The sequence below is a fragment of the Passer domesticus genome, chromosome 1 (genome assembly GCF_036417665.1).
Source record: "Passer domesticus isolate bPasDom1 chromosome 1, bPasDom1.hap1, whole genome shotgun sequence".
Taxonomy (NCBI): domain Eukaryota; kingdom Metazoa; phylum Chordata; class Aves; order Passeriformes; family Passeridae; genus Passer; species Passer domesticus.
Window position 1 is genome coordinate 5,559,049 of NC_087474.1, and position 23,262 is coordinate 5,582,310.

A 23,262-nucleotide genomic window follows, 5' to 3' on the forward strand; every position below is an offset into this window, starting at 1 on the left:
ACTGGAAAGTTACAATTAAAAATATTCAGAAGCATGAGATAGCCATCTGTGAGCACTGTTAACACTCCTGTAAATAGCAAGGAAACTCTAGCAGGATCTGGACAAGGATCAAATTGTCCAGCTGGAACTGAGGTTTATTTCTACAAAAGGTCCTTGTACTTTAAATAAGTGCAATGCACCACTTCATTAGTTACTAACTAAACATGCAAAACATCAGCAGCACTGATTTAATTCTCATGTCCTACACCACTCCAAATGCCTGTTGGAAAGGGTATTTAAGACCTTCTAACACCTTCAGCTTCCTGGGAACACTCAACAGTGTTCCAATTCTTTGTACAGGTATTGTAGATTATTTATATATTATGTACATACACAGCTGTTCAATGGAGAAAAAGGTCTCCCAAACCTCAGGCTCAGCACATCTCAGGGATGCACTCACACCCATCTTTCTTGCACAGGGCATAATTCTCTTTACAGTTTCTCTCCCCTTCCACTGCTTTGGGTTGTATCCAAGCACCACTGTGCTGCAAATGTCAGTGATCAAATAAGAACACCCCCATCTCCATGAGGATATTTCTACTTTTTTACCTGCTTGATTTCTTGTTACAGTCTTACCTGCTTTCCCAGTAACTGCCCATTCATTCTGCAGCTTCTGCAGCACCTGCAGAGCAGTACTTCCTTTGGATGGGTATGGACAGATCCCTCCTGGCCTGACTTACAACCTCCTCAGTCTCTGCACGTCACCTCTGATCTGCACCCGAGAACATCTGCCCAGCATGCAGGAGCTGTGAGCACAGAAGTGCCTCCAGCCAAACCTCAGCTCTCTGCAGCTCATCATCTGCAAATCAGCTGGCTCACAGAGCAGATTCCCAGCAGGAGGCATCTGAATCTCGAGCAGCATCAGGGAGGAGGAGAATCCACTAATAAGCAGCTGAATGTGTATTTCTGGGGGGTGCACACTCATGCTAGCTTATCTCCTGAAGATTCATCTGGAAGTTATTTTGCAAGTGGACATTGGCCATGTCCATCCCTCTCCACAAGACATAGGTGAAAGCAAAAATATCCAAATTCCCAGTGTTGTTTTTTGTGATTTTTAACAGAGAAGAAAGAGAAGTCACCTGGAAGGTTACAGATAAACCCTGTCAGACAGTTTAACACCTGAAGCTGAGCACCTTGTCACATAGGGTTTTACAGAGTAAATTCTCTGCACTGGCATTTTATTTGCTCCTACTGTTAGAGAACCTTTAAAGAGTAGAAGATCAATCTATTTGTATTTCTGCCACTCTGCTCCTCAATCTTATTGACTAAAATGATTTTTACTTTCTTCCTTTCTCCCATCCTTCACTATAACATGAGACATGCTTTTGTTTTTTTTATTTCAGCCAGTAGATGTTATTTACAAGAGCATCATCGCTCTTTTTTTTTTTTGGACAGATTAATTATTCATCAATACTGACTCAGACTGCAGTGGGACTCAGTACTAAGCATAATTCTCTATTCAGAGAGCTCTAAGGTAGAACTACCATCTGAACAGTCATGAATGACACAGAAACTTCTGCAGCATTGCTGAAGCCATTTCCTCAGAGATCTGCTGAACAGATCCTTCAGTTCCATCAGGCAGGGTGCTTTCCTCTCAGAATGTCAAGGCCTTCAAAATTAAAAAAAAAGAGGGAAAAAAAAAAAAAGAAAAAAGAAAAAAAGAAGTGCCTGCAGAGGGAGAATAGGAATAATAGGAATATAATGTCAACACTCATGCTCATGGAAAAGCTTCCAAATACTGCAACATAAAAACCCAGAGAAAGTTCCTCAGAAGTGTCTATTGCAAACCACAGGCTGCATTTCTGGGCTGTGTTCCTACTGGGATGGCCCAACAAGATCCTGGACCACACGTGCTTCCTGATCTCAACCATACACCATCACAACCTTTCAGCTGTGTTATGCTCCTGGTATCCAGCAATATTTCAAGTTCACTCATTGGTTCCAGGAGTATTTGACAGAAAGACACAGGTTCCACAGAGGCTGGCTTCTCTCACCTTCTTTGCAGTGTTAATTCCACCACAGCCATGCCACAGCAGCTCTCCATAGCTCTGTCCTCATGGTTAAGATTGAGGGCTGGGTCCTCTGGCAACTCTCAATCAATTGAAGAACTCAAACTTAAGAAACTAAACCTTCTTATTAAACTAAATAACTGTTAGTATAACTGACTTCTCAAAGTTTCATATGAAATTAATGGCCGAATTTTAAAGGCCCTTTAAAAAGTAAGGAAAAAACAGCAGAGAGCAGTACATAAAATATACACTCAGCTAACTGCCTAGCCTGGTTAACTGCCTCCCTCTCTTGGAGGGAGACAAAAACCACAATATACACAGTAACTGCACCACTCTGCCTGATTTTTTAATAAGAATCAATATGGAAACTACACAAAAAGCTTAAGAATTCTCTTAGAGCAGCAGGAGCTGAGCTAAGCACTCCCAACACTACTTTTCACCTTGACTACCATTGGCATAATCATCTCCCCTCAGCCAGGTCCAATAGATAAAAGGAAATGGAGAAGTAGAAATGTAGTTTTGTGATGTTCTCACTTGTATTAAACAACCTAGTTATGGGAAAAGACATTTTATTTTTTGTTACTGCACACATACATATCTGCACTTCAGGGCACTCCAAGCCATACTTCTATTTTAAAAGTCACATGATATGTTGCATATCACATTTCAGATGCCAGAGAATGAAAATATTAAAGACCAAAGATTTTTTCATCACAATGTTTACTATGGAACTCATCCAAAAGCAATACATTAAGTCAAATTTATTAGTGTAATTATACTGATAAACTTTATTGAAAGGTGTTATGCCAAAGTACTATTCTTATATGAATATATAAATACACACACATATTTATATACACATATTTATATATCTTTCCTTACACTAGAAGCTACCCAGGACAATGACAGCACTCACAGCAAAGATTAGCTTAGCTGTGCCAAGTGCTGCCAGAAGACACCAGGGTGAGAAATCTCTTCAATAAGCCAGGACAAATTATCTTCCCTCCCTCCTGCTGCAGATAACCCTTGGCAGAGAGTACAACAGGTAAAAGACATCATTAACCTTGTAAATTGTTCTTCTGACTGTGGTTTTATCTGAAAGCTGTCACCAAAACTGGCTTTAAAGTTTCTGATAACTCCCGGTCTGAATTTACTGAAGGAGTTCCTTAATATCCTGGAAAACCTCCCACACAGCTTTCACAGTGGTGGAGATTGTAGGAGTTCCAGCACAAGTCACTAACACAACACAGATCTGGGAAAAAACATCCACAAGGGGTGCAGTTCATCCACTCCAAGAGCAACAGGGACACCACTCAGAAGCAACCATAAACTATCCCTCACCACCAGGCCCTGGAACACAGCTTTCAAGGGAAATAGAGGCATCTGAAGCAGGGTTTCTAGAATAATGTTCTGGGAATCAAATGTCCAGGCAGGATTTGATCAGCATTCCTCAGCAAAGGGACAGACAGGAACAGATTTATCCAGTAATTGCTGTGCACAGGACATTGCTGTGATCATGAGCAAGAGCTTTACTTCAGCCTACCTTCTGCAAGACAAATATTTAGCAGGTTTTTAGCTAGGTTTGAATGCTTCACAAATTAAAATGTACATGGTAAATCCAGTGAAAAGCTTGGGAACCGAGGGGCTGGCAGAGAAGTGCAAGAAACTGCAATTTGGTACAGAAGAACACAGTAAGGGGGCATGACTGCTCAGTCTGCTGAGCTGTCTGCTGAAGAGCCAAGACCACTGGAAACATTGGACAAGAAACCAGACAAGAGAGGCTGAATCAATGTCAGACTTGGTAGGAAGAGAACACTAACATAGTTTAACAAGGGCAAGCACGGGAGAAAAGAAGCAGTGTTGTGCTGTATCATTTGACTTCTGTTGATTCATGAGGAAACTTATCTCAGAGAAAGAAAAAAAAACACCTCCAAAATGATCACCCATGTAATCAGCCACAGGGTAAGACTAAGTGGTAAAAAAAGACAGAAAAAGCAGGAAGAGATGGTCACAAGAATACCTATTCTGTATGGCAGGAGATAAATCACAGAACCAGAGAATATCCTGACTTGGAAGGGACCCACAAGGATCAGAGTCCAGCTCGTGGCTCTACACAGGACAACCCCAAAAGTTTTAGAACGTGTGTGACAAAACTTGGTTGCAGAGATGGCAGCCAAGACTAGCAATGTACTATTTCCAATTATACAGGGGGAAAAACAAACAGGTTTACAGTCCAACATAAAAGAGATAATATGATGACAGTGATAGAAGTTGACAACTCCATCACAAGCTGAAAGGCTTTTGAATGCAAGGAACAGGAAGAAAGGATGTAGAGACAGGAAAAAAGATTTCATTTTTCTTTCTGAGAACTGCAAAGAGCTTTAAAATATTCTGGAAGACCACACATTGAAGTTACACAGTAGCATTATTCATGCAGCCACGGGCTGTAGGGCATGGATGTTGCAGATTGAACATTTCCCACCCTCATCTAAAGGAATGCCTGAGCTGGCAAATAAAGATTACAGCAAGTTTATAAATGTAAGAAACTCTGATACAAAGAAGTGATAGGAAATGTATCTGGAGATCAGTATCAGGAGCTTCTTCAGTGATCCAAGATTAATTCAATTGTGTATTACAGCATGAATATATGATGTGACAGAGGAAAAGTACTTTAAAAAGAAGTGTGAGCACACAGGAACAACAACAGAGTAAATGAGCTCTCCCTTGCTAACTGCACCTCATCCTGCAAACAGGAAGAGGGTCTAGAAGCAGAGAAAATAAGAGAGAACAGGTACATGAAAAGATAAATAACAGTGAATACAGAAGTAAATGTGCTGTCTTGTTGCTCAGGTCTTCAGACAAAGGATAATCCTTCTAATAACAGTAACAAGCGAAAAGAAACCAGAACACATCTTTAAGAACTATACTCAGAGTTGCTTAAGATCTACCTTTTTTTCCCCCACACATTTTAGTGTGTTTTCTGAATTCTAGAGTCAGTGCAACTGCTCAGTCACTTTGGATCACCAAGGTAATTGAGATGTTTTCTCCCCTTGTCACGAGGAGTTGCTTCATGCAGAGACAGCAGGTTATTACGTGTGTAAACAGGAGTCAGCCTAGCTAAAAGCAACCATTCCTGAACTCTGCAGGTTCATGAAGGAGAAGATACACTACCAGTCTACAGGAAAGCCAAACAAATTCAAACCCAGTCAGAATTCTCAGGAGTGTATTGAAGTAAGTTATTAAAAGCAGTGTATTTGCAAGCACCTACAAAGGTAGCTCATCAAAAGCAAAGAAAAACTCAACACAGCTGTATCAGGAACAGTTTAGACTAACCAATTTTTACCCAGAATAAAATTATCAACTGAATTAAAAAGGAAGACACAAAATATAAATAATAGTAAAAAAATCACAGTATGCTTGAGACACTAATTTTAAAGCAAGCATGGATATCACTGCATGAGGAGAAGACAGAGTCACCCCATGGCAGCTGCCTAACAAGCAGCCCCAGCTGTAGCAAAACCAGAAATATGCTTTTTGTTCAGTGGGTTTGCAGGACTGGATGACAACTGTGTGTTCCTAACAAGACAAGAACTCCAGTTCAAACTCTTCTCCAAGCTGGATGGAACATTTGCAAGGCCCACCTCATGCAAATCAGGTAGTGCAGGATGGCATGCAAGCTCATACTGCAGAACTTCACATTTCTACAACTCACCCTGGAAGTGTTTCTAACAGTAGTTTTATACTTTCCATTACAATAGGGTATCAGGGGATCAAGACTTCATTTTATTCAACATTCTCTTTAGTGACCTTGAAAACAGGAATAGACCACACTCCAATGAGCTTGCAGGAAGAGTTTGAAATGGTTGCAAAACTTAAAACTTCACAATATCTTCAAACTGAAATTAGAACTGGATTGGAAAGAATACATTTTTTTCAGGAAATACCAAAATCAGAAAGAAACACTCAACTGGAAGAGTGCAAATTGTGGAGTAACTGAACACCACCACTACTAAGAGAGAAGTACCTTGTTATTAACTTAATTTGCTACAGCACAAATAAAGAAGAAAAGGCAGTTTGTTTAAACAAGACAACAAGCAAACAAAAAAACCACCACAGGTGCTGGAGAGGTATTAATGCATTCCACAAGCTGGTTAGACAGAACAAAGCAACCTTAGGACACTGCACACCATCCTTCCTTAAAGGTCCTAAACAGGGAATGAGACAAGTGTATTCCAAAGCACATCCTGTTTAGAACAAAATAATTATTAATTCTTCACAATACTTCAAAAGATCCACTTTTTGGTTTTGAGGTTTAGATACCTACATGTCTTCAAATTCCAGCAGTACCTAAGACTTGTTAGAGAAAATTCACACAAACAGTTGTTTGCAACAATGAAAGATTTGGATTGTGTTGCAGTCTTACACTCACAGCACACTTCAAAATCCTGCACTGAATTTTGTTCCTCATTATTGGTGCTAGCAAGTCCTGGTAACAGGGCTAAGTTAATACTTCTATTTTACTGTAGCTCTCTACTGGCAGTGTGGATAAGCAAATGATTATTGTGAGATTTGAGACAGACAAAAAAAGTGATGGGCAGCTTAAGAAACGCCACATTCCTGAGCTAATCATAGAAACTCTGAAGTTCCTTGTCCAGGCAGGCAGAGAAACTTATTTGTGTACAAGCAAGAGCTGCCTTGTTAAGGACCTAACAGGTAAACAGTATCATAAACCCAACTGAATCCTTTTGAAAAATACTTTTGAAACAGCTCTGTATCTCTTAAATCAACTGTTGGTCAAAGGTCTGTGCTTTGAGAAAAGCATCACTGTGGTTTTTTGAATAAAGGTAGCAACTTCAGCCTGCAACCTTAATGCTTCTAGGATTTTCACCACAACAAAGAAGAAGCTGACCTGAAGAATTTTCTAAACCATGTTGAAGATTTTCCCTTGACACCAGGCATTACAATTTTTCCCTAAGCATCCCAAACAAAGATCTAAATTAAGATGTCGCCTGTCTGGAATGTGGGCCTGCTCTTCAAGACTGCGAGACACGAAAGGCAAGAAACTAAAAATGGTATAAAACTTCTGAATATTAATATCAGCAACCACTGTGCAGAGTTGCAGTCAAGGGAACTTTAAGGTACGTGATTAATGAGAGAATAAACCAGCCTGAATCTCTACTGCAAGATTAGTAAACAATTTGAATTTTTGCTGTATCTTTAAAACAAGCCCTAGTCCTACTAGATACACAGTCTGCACAAACTTTTAGAAAAGAAACAGTCATTTAAGTCTTTAAAGAATTAGTTTAAGATCAAACCTAAACATACAGCTTAACCAAAGCATTAATCACACAACAAGCATTTTCAAAATGAGCACACAGCATCTTCACAAGCTGCAGCCATATCCCTACTGAACAGGGCAAATATTTAATCTGGAGGCAATCTTCCACTGAACACTAAACCCAAAGGATCAATGCTTTAAGGAAGAAATGCTTTTTTTTAAGACTTCAGCCATAAGGACTTTGGACTATGTTTGCTGGAGAAACAGTTTTGTGAAGTCTAATAAATTGCTGGTCTCAAATCCTGAATAATTACTTACAACATTTTAAGTTGAAGCTTTTAGTAATTAGGTATTTATATTTTCATTTCTCTCTAGTTTGCTCTTGTGCATTTATTCTCCATCCCTCCCTATCCCTGCCAAGACCTGAACAGCTATTACTGGCATTTCTTATAAAAATTAATGAATCTGTATGCATACTTTAATAGGCTATTGAGTGTTCTGTTCCAATACACCACTTGGGACATTTACCTACAGCAGGTGTAGCTTGAAGCTACACAGAAAAAGAACCAAGAGCTCTGTAACTCAAGCAGAGTTACATCCAACACACATTCAATGTATTCAGGAACAGTTTTCTGGAACCCATTTTACAGGTATTATTGATATTTTCTCTATACCACAGATAAACTGCAACTTTTCCCAAAGCTGACCTTCCTCTGAGCTGACTTGATGTCTATACAGAGTAGCACTGGAGTTTCTGAGAGGTCCTTTTTGCCTTAATTTTTTTCAGGAACTGACTCAAAATTACACTAGAGAAATCCAAGCAAGGCTGTGGCAGGAGAGATCCAGGCACCTGCTTGTGTAGAGCAGAGCATTCACCTTCTGCACTCAGAGACTTCTACCAAAGGCAGCCACACAATCCCTGCTGTGAGTGCTCACCCTCCATCCTGGACTGAGCCAAGGAATTAAATCTGTCCTACAACCCACCCTACAGCACCTAAGCTGGAAGTTAGAATACTGTTTCAATGCTCTTATAGGAAGAGTTTATATCTATTAATTTTTGTGCCAATGTTGTTCTTCACTTAATTTCTCTCCCTGGTGTTTACCTCCTTCCCATCCCTTTGAGGATATTTTCATACATACAGTGTTATCACATTCCTTGGTTTTCCTTTTACTGAGTTAAATAAGCAAAAGCCTTATGCTTTCCTCATAAATGGCCTTTTTTATGGCCATCTCAGTTTGCTCCCTCCTCCAGCAGCTCAGACATCTTTTTTCTCCCTGTCTTTACATCAGCAGAAATTCAAAATAAACAGCAGAAAAGAATGCCACAGTGTGAGGGACTGGGAGGAAAAAAAACCCATTTTCATTCTATTTCTTAAAATGCCAAGTGTCAGAACAAAATACTCTGTCACAATACAAAGAGAAAAACAAAATAATACAATAATATTGTAAAAACAACCAACCAACCAAAAATACCAACAATTTAAAAGCACCTTAAAAAAGACAAAAAGAAAATCACACTACAAGTAAAACCAGTGGTCTATAGCACAGGAAAATTGCTTTTAGACAAAATGTAGGAGTGCCATTAACTTCTGCCACATTCAAAAATGGTAAAATCACCCAAGTGGTTCACTGAGAAAGTAAAATCCACAAAAAATTCAGCAGAGGAGAAAAGAACCTAAAACCAAGTTAGTTGTATTCAAAGAGTATTTAGAATCTTCCTTGAAGATACCCACAACATACTCAAAAACCTTTTAGATGTGGTCCACTCTTAGAAGGACAAGGTAATTTAAGCTTTCCAAAGTTCCATCTAGGTGCCAAGCTGGATGCCTGAAAGACAAATTTGACTTTGCTCTAACATAGATAGGCTTGTATTAAACTGTTTTGGCTTTATGCTAATCCCAACTCTTCCACAAAAGGATTTTCCCCTGAATTGTCAGATTTTCCATTTGTCAGTCTTCTGCACTCACAGAAGAGCTACAGGAAAACCTACCACAACAGGCACCCAAGGCAAACAGTCTCAGTTTGGAGAGGAACATTTTGTTTCAAGGTACAAGAACAGCTCTGAAAAACAATGCCATCAGCTCCTGTACTTTGGAAATGCTGCATTTCTTCATGTTTCACACTTAACTATTTCCCCAAACCCATGCAATGCTAATAGAGCTGTACATTCTGGAAGCTAAAAATATTCAAATCAACAAAGTACCTGCAGACAGATCATTCATTGCTACCCAAAGGCCAAGCTCCTAAAGAAACAGCAGAACTGGTGTCAGTGTCATGAGCTGAGGCTCCCAACACTGTGATCATCCCACCCTCAAGTTATCAAAACCACAGTGCACTTCACAAAAAGTCCTTACAGAACACCCACATCTGCTGCAGATGATTAATAAGCAGAAATATTTAAGATTGTTTAGCAACAGTTAGACTGAGCCAACTGATGCAAACATTCTGCTGTCACTCCTGTCACACTGGCATTACTTCAGGTCAAACCAAGTCACTCCATGCAGAACTCAGCCATGCCCCAAGGCAGCAGGTTTTCCAAGGGCATTGACTCAATCAGCCAAATTTAACACAGAAAGTATCAAAGCACAAGACAGTCATCCTGTTTCATTGGTACTGTCCTGCCTATGGATGATCAGGCCATTAAAGAAGTCTGTTGGAGAGAATACTGGAGCACACCCCCTAGGAAGCTTCTTAAGGGAAGGACTCTGTAGTCACCCTTCTCCATGCTGGCAATGCTCAGCAAAGCAGTCACAAATCAGTAACAAACAGCATTCTGGAGTCACCTACAAGGCCACACTGACACTGTCACATCTTCCAGGTCTATCCTTGCTCAAGCACAAGACACTGTGAACTCAGTAACTCTAAACCAGGAAACTGAGATGATATTGGCCAAAGTCTTTTACCTCCTATCAGGCAGTGGTTTACCAGCTGAGACAGCCCCACTGTCAAACCAAGCAGCTTCTGGACAAGGGAGGTTCTGCAGGGAAGCCCTTCACAGAGCTGATGTTGTCCCTCTGGAGCACACAGAAGTGGCAGCACCAGCAGGAGTGGCTGGTAAAAGTGACTGTAAATCAGTCCTTGCCCATCAGACACTAACACACGTGTGCAACTGAAGCAGCAAAGTCATTCAGGTGGAGGAGAACACCTCATTGTGCCAATATTTCTCAGGGAGAGCTGCTGGCCAAGAATGGCTTTCACTTGGAAGATAAATGTCTGCAAATGATGCAGGTGCAAGGCTGGGCAGGACACAATGGGCCCCAACACTTCCTGTACAACTGTTCTCAGTTCCCTGCAGCTTTGCCAAAGCAATTACATGGAATTGCTGCCATGGTAAGCCTTTTCTAGGAAGTCACAGCCACTTGTTTCCATAAACAAGTTAGGGAAATACATGTTTTGACCACATTAAAATTTTATGAAAGCTTTCTCATCGAGAAGATCTTGCATCCCTCTAGACCCAAAGCAGAGTTTTGAAGCATATCCTGTGTATCTTTCGCTATATTAAAACATCACTTCCCAGATGGGTAAAGCTTAAAAATTTTTGCTTCCTGAGAAAAACTGCAAACTTGAGCTGCTAAATGGGTTATTTCCTAGTCTAGACAGAGGAGGGCATTGCTCACTGTAGGGCTAAATACCATGTTAAGAATAAGACAGTTGTGTCCTCTGTAGGAGTAGGAAAACAGGACTGTTTGGACACAGTGAGCACTGGGCTGACACGAACCCCTTCAATGCTTGCACAAGATAAAGACTCGTGTCTCACTGAGGACAAAAAAAATTCCAGCATCTTCTCTCGCACTGCTCAATGAAGTTTTATACTATTAATTACATATCACTTTATACTTAACTTTCATCTTTAAAATATGAGGATGGAAGTTTCCAGAAGGGGAAAAAATCATGTATGGTGTTCCTGTACAGCCAACTGGAAGGCAAAGGACAAGGGTGCCTAGGGCAGCGCAGCACTCAATCATGATTTCTTGTATAAACTAATAAAGCTGAACATGCAAATACTCCAGATATGTTGCTCTTTAACAACTTTGTAAAGTACACAATAGGAAAGATTGTATGAAATCTATCAATAACAATTATCATCTCAGCTTAACAACTTCTTACTACATTCACTCAGGATTCTAAACTATGCAAAATTTAATACAAAACATCCCCTTATCACTATCACCATGTCCCTTGGTATCTCAAGGCACATCTTGTGGGCAAAATACATTTTCTGTGTGCCAGAGAACATCAGCTTAAACAATCACATAATGAATGTTTACTAGAAATTAATTACAGTTGCAAAACAATGGCTTAACTTTACCACCTCCTAACCCAAGCACCTGATCCTTCAGTCTTAAGAGGGAAACAAAACCCAACCTGCCTATTAACATGCATTTTATTACAAGCTTCTTTTAATTATTTTTGGCCCTAGAGTGACATCTGTTTTCGTACCTTGATTCAGATATTCACCTGACAGCGGGAGGCTGGCAGGCACGAAGAGCTCAAGAAACTATTTTTAATAAGACACAGTAAGAAAACCCAGAGAGCAGGGAAGGAATGACCCCAGACACAACAGCAGTGAAGATGCAATTACTGGTGAAAGTCTATTTCAGGAGACAGCCAGAAAGGAGCAGGTAACAGAAGAAGAGATGCATGATTCAGAGAGAGGGAGATGAAGGCCAGATCACTCCTAGGAGAGATTCCACTCTAATGCAAACTGTTTATCCAATGTCTAAAAGCTGCTCTGTGCAACAATCCAGAGAAGTGGAGTGTTCAAGAGGGAGCACATCAGTCCCATGATGCTGATGCTGCAACTGCTGCACACACTCTGCAGAATTCCCTTTTTCCAGACTAGGAACTGAGCACAGACACAACAGAACCCTGCAATTTAATGAACTCAGTCTGCACAAAGCATCTCCAAAGGGGTTTGCAGGTGCTACAGAGAATAGTTAACTCTGCTTTCAGCAGCTACTGCTTCATTACTCAAGGTGAGCAGAAGGAAGAGAATAACGTGGATGAGAGGCAACATTGCAACAAAACTGGTTTCCAAATAACATGCTAAAACTATACCCACTGAATCAATACACCTGACAGGCTGATTTGCTACTCTAACCTAGTTTCTCTTTTCAGAGCACAGGTAGATGTTGGAACACAACCATTTATGGAATCCCAGCTCAACAAAATAAAGCTTGTAAGTGTAAATTATTAACTAAAGTCCTTTTTCATATTAGATCTTCAGAATAATTTCCATGTCCTTTTCCAAGCTCATCATATCATCCATAAAAGAAAACCCAGAACTACTCTTGACTGATCAGAAGTAGAAATAATCTTACTCCAGAAACATTATTACATATACACCAGGGCTGAAAAGGAAAACCCATAATGTGTATGAAGATAACCAGTTTTTGATAATTTATTATATTTATGAGAGGCCTCTCAGCACTGTGTTTCAGGCTACAATGAAAAACTGCACCCCCATCAACAGGCAGCTCTCACACTTTTTGAGGAAATGTAGGTAGGTCATTCCCATCCAAAGGAATACTGAGCAGGATGAGGTCATTACTCAAAATTTTCTGTTTATTTTTATGCTGAGCATTCTTCAGTTAAAAAGAGACTCTGGACTTCTTACATGGGAGTTTTTCCTTTCCTGCTCTGACTGCTGCTTGGAGGAAGGTCCTGTAGGGAGCCCTAAGTAAAATAAATATCCCTGGCCTATGAAATCCTCCTCCTGTGTGCACAAACTGAGCCCACAGCCTGTTCCAGCCACAGTGCCCTGGTGCTGTTTAACATCACCTCACTGACATTTAGACTTACACATCACCAAAGCAACATTAGGAAGTCAGTCCTAGACAGAACCACTGACCCTCCAGTGAGAAGTTACACTGATCTTAAGAGAGTTGAGCCAGATATATGAAGATGTTTTAGGCTAAAAACATGACCAGCACTTCTCTCTGCAACAATAGCAACCTATCTAACACTGTCCATGCTAATTAGGTACAAAATAGCTCATATACATTCTTTTAACATAAAGAAAATTAAAATTGCTCTTCACTTGACACCACTGTTTTATTTAGAAGTCACACCATCAGGCCAGACTCTGCATATTTCATTACAGTACTACATAAATCATAAATCTTTCTAGCACCATTCTTTTTTCCAATTCACCCTCTTAATTAGAATCCAAATTAAATGAATGCCTTCTGTGCTTTCACATTCTCATTTGTGTAACCTTTGAGGAGAGGGACTAACAGATCCACTTCACATACTGGATGCCATTCAGCAGACACATTGAGCCTCATTTTTCAGCTCTTTTTATTAAGCTCCCTATTTCAAAAGAACTGCTGCATAATTTGATACACAAGATAGTTAGCAACTGTTGATGGATACAGAACTGGAAAGCTCACAAGAGCAAGTACTCCAAAGTAGAGGCAGTCAGCAAAGCAGCTCTAAAACAAGCTTCAAATTTCTCATTCAACCCATAGTTTTAAGCATCAGCAGAGAAACTTAAAGTTTGACAAAAGATCATCAGTTACAGTTTGGCTGCAGCCACTCAATGAAACCTTATCAAGGCTTCAGAGATGTTTCCCAACTTCTGAGCACTCACCACCTGCTATCCAACAACAAAGTGAACATTTCAGGTGTCTGACTCTCCCACCCCCAATATTAGCACAAATACAACAACAGCAACCAGTGCAGAAATTTAGGTCATGAAACAGGTACTGCAACTAATCTGCTGCATTTCCAGCTGCATTTCCAGCTGCATCTCAGCTTTCTAGGATTCTCTTTCCCTGGGCCCTCTCACACAGAAGCACCCTGGGCATTTTGGTCTGACTCTCACACACTCTTACTCACACCCCAGGTTCTGAGTACAGCACTCAAACCCTTTTACCCCTGGCTTTAAAATTAAGTTTCTCATTTAGTCTGAAAGGCTAATAAGGTGACTGCTTCCTTTCAAAACCCACACCCTACTTTCAACTTGCTGTTAGCCATGATCTCTTGACAGGCCCCTGAACTCCTCTCACCCTCCCAGCCTGAGCATCCACAAAGCCTGAGCTTCAGAGCCAAATGAATTAGGAGACAAAGCAAAACAGAAGCTTGAAAAACATAAAAAAATGGTTTAAACGACTGAATTTTCCAAAGAATTCGAATTATTTTATTGCAGGGTTTTAGAAGACACACAGATCTTCACCCTTATCAAGTGTCTCCACATAACTCCACATTACACTTTTAAAAGTGCAAAGGTGTTTCAAAACTGCAGGTCTGTCGTTTCAAATTTTTTTTAACCTAGAGATCCTTTTCATATACCTAAATTTGTAAGATATTTTAAATAGATTTTTAAATGGCTTAACTATTAATGATTCAGCAGGTTTTAGGAACCTGTATCTCACAGTAGCAAGCTTTATGTAAAAATAAACAGGTAAATCGGTAACTTTCTACCTCTCCATAAGCATAACATGAATGCCTAACTAAAAATAGTTAAACAGTGTGAGGAAAAATAACCCTACAAGTCAGCAACAGATCCCCTGCACCAAATACTCATACTTAGGCATGTTCAAGATGCACAAAGGCACAAGCATTTCATTGCAATTCAAACTCTGTCTGGACTCAGAAAAAAAAAAAAAAAGGCAGCTCAAAGAATGCATTTGTTAAGAGCTTCCTTTTCTCACACACAGAAAGATTAAAATAAAAGGTGTTACTTTTCCAGACCAGTCCCACAACTGCAGGCAGCATGCTAGTAACCAAGAAGCTGCCTTATTAGCATACCAGCTTAGATATATGTTCTCCCAGAATGACTCAGCCTGCTATTTTCAAAGTTTTCCTGAAATATTTGTCCTACATTTTACAATAAGAGTTACCAACTACAGAAAAACACATCCCATGAAGTCTTAGCCACTTCACAATGCTGAGCATAGAGATTAAGCCATGCGTCCACATTTGCATCCACTAAGCTAATCCCTTCTGAAAATGAGAGCTCGAGACATTCAGGATCTTTCAGAGGTGAAGTGGCTGCTTGGTGCAAGCTGGAGGAAAAAAACCAAAACCATCCATGCTTTCCCACAGCACGGTTTAGCGCCTGCGAGAGGGAAAAACTTGCCAGGAGTTGCCGTGTGAAAGCACAGCACACTCAGAACTGCAGCCCGGCAAAGAACAACCACAGAGCGCAGCCACATAAGGAAAATTCAGCGCACAGCTGCCGCCTCGAACAGATGTATGCGCTGCCATAAGGAGTGCAAGCTTTGCTGGAAAGAGCTTTCCATCGCCGCTCGCAAAGCCTATATTTGGTATCGCAGACGTATTCGAGGAGAAGGGGTTTTTCACGGGCAGCAGGAGGAGGGGGTGCCGTGAGGGCTGCGCTCCCCGGAGCGGGACCCGGCGGCGGCAGCGGCACAAGGGGCACGGCCCGGCGGCGGCAGCGGCACAAGGGCGCCGCAGCGGCACCGGCACCGGGACAAAGCTCCGCAGCGGGATCGGCACCGGGACAAAGCTCCGCAGCGGCACCGGGCTGGCTCCGCGGCCGGCGAGGCTGCGACCCGCCCCGCAAGGACACGGCCCGGGCACGGCGCATCCCCCGCCCGGGATCCCCCGCTCCCGCCCGGACCCCGCCGGCCGCGTGGGTGTCCCCGGCCCGCCCCCGGCCCCCCGCTGCCGCCGCGGATTTTTACCTTCATCTTCGAGCTCTAGTTTCTCCAGCATCCCTTCGGAGGCGGCCGGGAGCTGCAAGGGAGCCGGAGCCGCTGCCGCCGCCTGCGGGAGGGAAGAGAGGAGAAGGAGATGAGCATCCAGGCGCGGACTCACCGGCCCCGCGGCGGCATCGGGTCGGGAGTGGCGGCGCGGAGGGGAGGGAAGGCGGGACGGCGGCAGCTGCCCCTCGGCCTCCGCACACGCTGCCGCTCGCACACACCGCGGGGGGAGGAACCGGAGGAGGAACCGAGGCTCGCCCTCCCCCAGCCCGTGAACCGCCGGGCTCCCCCCGGGCTCGCTCCGGCTTCCCGGCCGTGCCTCCTGCGGGCGCCGCCTCTTCCCCGCTCGGCGGGAGCGGCTCCCCGGGCGCCCGTTCACAGGACGGCGCTTCCCGCCACGCCTCGCCGCTCCCCCCTCCCCCCGGCGGAGAGATTGGTACGTTCCGTTTTGCTGCAGTCGAGCCCGTTGGTCGGTGGCGGGAGGGGGAGGGAGCTACCACTTCCGTGTGGAAAGGGGAGGAGAAGGAGGGGGAGGTTAGTGTCCTGAGAGCTCTGCCGGGGTATCCGCCTCTCGCAGCCCGTTCCGCAGCCTCGGTTGTTCTCCGGGCTGCCCTGGACTAGAGCGGTGCGACTAAAGATGGACTGGGGGAAACCCTTTGCTCCCCCCGCCAGCGGAGCTTGGTACGCTCCCGCGCGTTCACCTGCGAGGCAGCGGCGGGGAAGCGGACGGTTCCACTGCGCCGCGGGGGGTGTAAGGGTGTCGAGGGGGTTTCCCCTGTGTGTGACGGGAGCTCCCGCAGTGCGCCGCGCCGCTATCCCGGCCCCGGCGTGCCCTCTATCCCGGGATACCCGCTCTGTCCCGGGTACCGCCATCCCGCGGTGCCCTCTATCCCGAGAGACCCGCGCTATCTCGGGCTGTCCTCTGTCGGGATACCCGCTCTATCTCGGGATGTTTTCTGTGCCGGGATACCCCTCCATCCCGGGGTATCCGCCATCCCGGGGTATCCTCCATCCCGGGGTGTTCCCTCTTTCGGGATACTCGCTCTGTCCCGAGGTGCCCTCTATGCCGGGGTTCCCGCTGCATCCCGGGGTACCCCTCTGGGCACGGGCGCGCTGGTTTCCATGTAAAACAATTCCAGATTAAGTTACAATTCAAGATTAGCCCGAATGTCGGCGTCTCCAGGGAAGGCGGCGCGGCTCTGCCCTCACGGAGCAGCGGCTGAAGGACGGGACGCGTCACTTTACCAGGGATGGGATTTACTGCACCAGAGCCCCTGAGCCAGGCTACAGCAGAAACGAGGAAATATTCGAAATGGATTCGTCATTTACATTTATTTTGACAGTGTGGTAAAGCTCTGGCTGGGCTTCCTCGGCTGAAATGCGCAGGTCCCGCTGGCTGCTGAGGGAGCTCAGCGGGAGCGGTTCAGCCACGGATGCTGCAGAAGGGGATAAAGGGATTATTCCCTTGGCAGTGGCAGCTGGCACACATGGATGGCGCTCCAAAGGAGTCACAGGAGTCGTCAAGGAACATTTTAAACCCACTGGGTCCCAAGGGGAAGCTCAGGCTTCAAAAGTTCAGCAAGACCTTCAAGGAGGGAAGGTTGGCCGGACCCAGCACTGCACAGTAATGTGCATTAAACGTAGGGGAAGATGAAAGATAATGAGAATAAAACTATGATGGGGAGAGACAGCCAAAATTTATAGGAAAACAGAAAGATGTCTCGTAATTTCTCAAGTCCAGGAAACAAACTGCTGGTGACAGCTTTTTTCTTTTCCCAAGCTACCTCTATCTAAGGACACTTTTAAGGATATAGCCAGTTCTTCTTTACTGTAAAGATCCTTTGAAAATGCAACTCTGAAATATTTCATTCATAGGTGTATTTTTAAAAAGCTTCTAGGGTTTCAGTAAATGTTCTAACTGACCAGTCATACAAGATACCAGAGCAGTTCATATTAATTTATGGTATTTTCAGCCTACTGTTCAAAATGCTTTGAAAGCTTTTAATTCCTTCTGGGAGCTGGCTTTAAAAGCTCTAAATTATTTATCTTCCTTATCATGTACCTTGATACTGATAAGAGTTTTTAACATCTCTTCTTAATCAAAGGCAGAGAAGATGACATATCTGATTAGAAATAACTGCCATGATTTTGTTTCTTTTTATTTTAATTCACTCCCCATAATTATCTAGTAAGCACCAGCCATGAGGAAATACAACTCCCAGGTTTTTTGTAGCTGGAAGTGCCACTGAGACTTGAAAGGTGTGCATTGAATTTCACTGCTACAGAACAGGAGAGGTTTATAAGAAGTCAGTTAAGCCTATTTCATGCTACAAACCCCAGAGCTCTCTGCAAGATCAGAGTTTTACAGTGGCAGAACCTACATCCAGACCAAGAGTACTATGAGAAACTCAGGATAATAAAAAGGCAGTAATTTAATATACAACAGAGATTTGTAATGGAAACGTGTACCATCCACACCGCTCAAAAAAGAAACCCAAAGGAAATGGAGAACTAAAGGCTGAAACCCCAGCCTTCAATGTGCCTGCACTCTCACGATTTGTTTAAACCAATTTTGGAACGAGCTGCTGATCATGGCGTTCCCTTTGCTCCTCGCTTTGCATTCTGGCTCCTCTTGGCTTGTGGGCAACACAGTGAGTCAGAACAGGAAACTGATGCAGCTGAAAACCAAAGGGACTGAAAGAAAAGATTGGGCTTTATCCAGACCAGCTCCTGATCCAGCTCTCTGTTCAGTTGTATCAGCACTGGCACACGAATTGTTCAGGGCAAGAGTGACAGTGGGACCACACCTGGGAACAACCCACTCTGAAGTCAGCCTAAATCATGGTCAAAACACCATCCTGCTCATTGTGGACAGGATTAGACAAATTAAAAGATTATTTTTAACAGTATTGTCTCTCTACAAACTCCCTCTGCCATTTTACAGCAGGATTACTGGCTAAAAGATAAAGAAAAAAATATTTCTTGAAAAGGAGCTGTTATTTCCAATAGAGTGATATTAAATCTTATAACATTTCCTACCTCTGTTTTGTGACTATTTGTTTATTTGTTCTACTGCCACAGAAGCTTTCCCTGAACTATAACCAAGGGATTTATCCAAATTATGCTTCAAAAGTTTGCTCTCAGAGTGTGTCAGGTAACCCAATTTAAGACACCCACTGTGGCAGAACAGTACACACTTGTACCCTAAATATTGCCAGGTGACAAATGCTAGAGAGAAAAGTTTAGGAGAGAAATATGCACAGACCCAAAACTGCCTGAGTACATTTCTTCTTTGTCACATTTTTACAAGAACATTATTTACGCCAAAAAACATGGACCTACAACATGACCTTAATACAGCAGTGGCATCAGTCTTTGTAGACATAAAGTAAAAATTCATGGTTGATACAACTGCAAAAGTCACAAAAGGTAAAGAGATTTTAGGATTTCTGGGAAGGCTGGAATGTAAATTTTAATAGGTAACTGCTTACTTTGTGTCTGGCTGTTTTCTTTAGCTTCCTAGGGTAAAGGGAGTGAGGAATGACTAATAGTCTGTGGAAATAAAATCAGTCCTGTAAATTATAGATGCTCTTACAATGAATACATTAAAGCTTATCTGATAATCTTTTTTTTTCTGATAATTTAGGAGTCCTTTCGGTTCTGTGTCCTACTGAAGGAATCCCATCCTTTTCATAAGCACCTGCAAAGTATTTAAGTCATAGAGATGGTTCAGGGATGTGAACAACAATTAACATCAGCAGAAAATAATTTTTTATATACTTTCCTGCCATCTTGCCTTACACTCTTTGGTGTAAGTTTGATTCTGAGATGTGTAAGAGGCATTTTAAGCAGATCTAGGAAAGAAGGATCATCAGCAACAGTCAAGGTGTGCAACCAAAGCCAAAGCACTCTCAGCCTCTCTAATGATTCACCCAGAAACAACTGCTAAAGGTCACAACAATGTTCTCAAGGAAGGCACTAAGAATTCTTTATCTCACTGGAAGGGTTTAAGAGAGGTTCCACAGAGGTCTGTGTTCTGTCTAACATCACTCAGTGTTTCCACTGATGACTCAAGGAAGAAATAATGAATAACCTGACCACATTTTCAAATGACTCAAAGTGACTCAATGGTAAAAGAAGCTGTTCTTTTAGGGACAGCCCTGGAACTTAAAATAATCTTGAGAATTTCTGCAATGCTTTAAAAACCAGGGTGCACTTTGATATGGGTAAGTAGAGTGTGTTATACAATAATCAAAATAAAATAAATTGGGAAAGAATTGACTTCCAGCAGTCATGCAAGCAAAAGACCTGGGAGTGAAACTAAATGTGAGACTACAATGTCAGTTTCTTGGAAATTAAAAAAAAAATCACACTATTTACAAATGTGTTATAGGTAAGACACGGAGCATCTGTGCTACACATTCCCTGGTTAGATGCCAGCTGGGATACTGCATTCAGTTTTAGGGATAAAACTCAAGAATGAACTAAAAGAGTATAAAAAAAAAAGGAACAGCAATGATCTACACGTTCAGAAAACATGACCTGTAAAGAAAGAGTTGAAAACTTCCCAGTTTCCACATCTACAAAGGGAAAAAAACCAAACAAAAACCCCCACAAAAACAACAACCCCCCACCTTAAATAAACCAAACTAAAACAAAAAAAACCCCCAAAACCCAAAGAAACAAACAACCCACCCCAAAAAAAACCAAAAAAACCACAACACCAGAAAAAGAAGACTGAAGGAAAATACCTCAACAGTCTCCAAACATGGTGTGTTTTTGCAAGAAGAAAAGTGATTAACTCTTCTGGGTCCACTGGTTATGGGATGAGAAATTATCTACTTAGCCTTTAAAGAATTCTTAGATTGGACTTTAGGAGAAGTTTCTGAGTATAATAGAAGTGAAGCACCAGCACATTTTGCTGAAAAAACCCTCTAAAATCTCCATCACAGGAGATTTTTAGCAATGAATTAAAAAAAGAAAACATTTGTTCATTATTATTTCCATATAGTTGATTGTCTGATGGGGGAAAATTAATTTTTAATGTCCCTTCCAGGCTTGGTGGTTTTTTTTTTTTAGTTTCTATTTTTGTCCAATCCTTAGAAAAATATATATTCTCAGTATGGTAATTCAATTCTTTATATGTATGTTATGTACAAAACCCAGTTTACAAACCATTATACAAATGTAAATTTTCTTTTTCCCTCTCTTCAAACAAGTAGCCTTAATTCTGAAATAGAAATATTCTAAAATAAATATTGTCTGAGTAATAATAAAGATTACCTATTAGTCTTTGGTGACTGGGTAGGAATAGAAAGAACAACCTAAAAAAAGCAATCCTGCTGCAAAACACAATTCTGTGTGGAGCAGACTGACTCAGGCATTGCAATAAAAATGTTACCTGTGCTTTATTTAAAAATAGGCATTTCCAGGTAAATTCAAGGCTGCCCTTTCTCTTTCCTGATGGCTTTAACATGAATATGCTGGGGTGCCACCTGCACAGCTCAGCACTAAAACTCAATGCCCTTCCCAGCACTTAAAAAAAAAAAAAGGCTTCTTACCTTATAAAACCTAATGGATTGAAGAGCAACAGAAGGAATTCCCATCTAAATGCAAATCAAGGCAAAGCCATTTTGAATGCAAGAGTAAACGACAAATGGTAATTTTCCCACCATTTGCTACTGCTCCCTACTACAATTACAGTTCTACACAACTGAAGTAGTTAACAACTCTTCTCCTGATGAGCTGTCAAAGAACAACTTACAGTTTTTCCCAAATGTATGGCATAAATATGTTTTTTTTTCTCTTGCAATCTGTGTAAAATTAATTTAAAGCACTTGCTGCTTATTTTTGGTTTAATTTAGCCTCGTTTGTGAAGTGGAAAAGGACAAGTTAACAGGAAAAAAGAAAAATAAAGAAAAAAGGTTTCATCTGCTGGTTAAACTGTAAATTAAACTGCTACTTGTTTTTTGCTAGAGTGTGGTAACTGATACTGGTGGGTTTAGGACAGCTGAGAACACTGGAATCACTGAGGCTGAGGTCAGGATCCCAGCTTGGATCCCTTCTGCAGCTCCAAGTGCCACCTGTGTGCAAAGGCTGGCAGGGTGGCACTGCCTGAGCCTGTCCAGTGTCCTGTCTCACCTCAAAAACCTCAAAAACCTCAGGGTGACCAGAGCAGCTGGGCAGAAACTGTAATTTCTACCATTTATTCTAAGGAAACTGCTCCATGCACCAAATAAACCAGTAAGGAAGGGGATGCCTCATACAAAATACTGGATTGGAGCTTTTATTTCCCATATCCAGAAGGAATGTAATAAAAAATTGCTTTAGTCTTAAAAGGCTTTTGAAATACCAAATGCTACAGTCACGTCTGTGCCTGGCATGTGTAAATGAAGGTGGTGGCAGCTCAGATTTTACAATTTGTTTCGAACAGAATAACCAAGCCCCATAAAAAGCCTGGCACTGACAATGTTCCCCTCTGAATCCTTGCTGGATCCAGCTGGGTGCTCTGTCCCGACTCTGATGAGTCAGGGACACAACTGTCCCCAACAGGTATGAAAGGGAGGGAGTATCTATTCTAAATGTATTTCCAGTATGTACAGTGGGGCTGGAGAAACTCTAAGGATTCCATTTCCAAACAGCTCAGACAGAGCTTGCCATAACAACTTGCTTGGGTAACAACTCTACCCTGGAAGGATTTTTTTACTTCATCCCAATCTCATCAGAATATGACTCTCCCAGTGGTCCTAAGCAGAAATCTTGTGGCATGAAATACAGAAAAACTGCATGTTGCTTTTACATTTTCTAACAAGTAACCAGCCTCCCGCTACAGGTGTCCTCCCACATAACAGCTATGATATTAATTACTTTACAGAGTTAATTATTAGTGATAAGCAGTTGGGGATCTTTAGGAGGTAAAATGGATAAAACAAAAGTAACAACAATCAATTTTAGCCAAATCCTAAATAAATAACAAAAATTTTTTAAAAAATCAACAACCCCCCCAAACAAAACAAAAAAAAAAGAAAAAACCATGGAGTGCATGGTGCACTAGGAAAGATGATAAAATAGACAATTTTCATTTCTAGTAAATCCTCACTGCAATACTGAGTATTGGAATCTGCATGCCCTGGAGATACATGAAATAAATGTGCAGAGAGATTTTACGTTTTTAGTGGTGAGCCCTTCCTAAATATTTCTGTATGGAAATGAACTTGAAGTTTAATCCCAGTGAGTTTTGTTGCTGACTTAATTGCAAAACAGAACA

At 42.0% G+C, this 23,262-nt stretch overlaps 1 protein-coding gene across 7 annotated transcripts in view; it reads right to left on the bottom strand.

Moving 5' to 3' along the window:
• Positions 1-23,262, bottom strand: part of PRKAG2 (protein kinase AMP-activated non-catalytic subunit gamma 2) — a 210,484-nt gene that overhangs the window by 30,009 nt on the left and 157,213 nt on the right. For 5 of the 7 annotated variants that reach the window (XM_064431668.1, XM_064431726.1, XM_064431760.1 and 2 more), the window contains one exon: positions 15,978-16,059. In XM_064431668.1, the coding sequence (XP_064287738.1) occupies positions 15,978-16,059 (82 nt within the window). Of the gene's footprint in view, positions 1-15,977; positions 16,060-16,216; positions 16,427-23,262 lie in introns of those variants that run through there. The other 2 variants (XM_064431872.1, XM_064431863.1) reach the window with 2 other exon arrangements.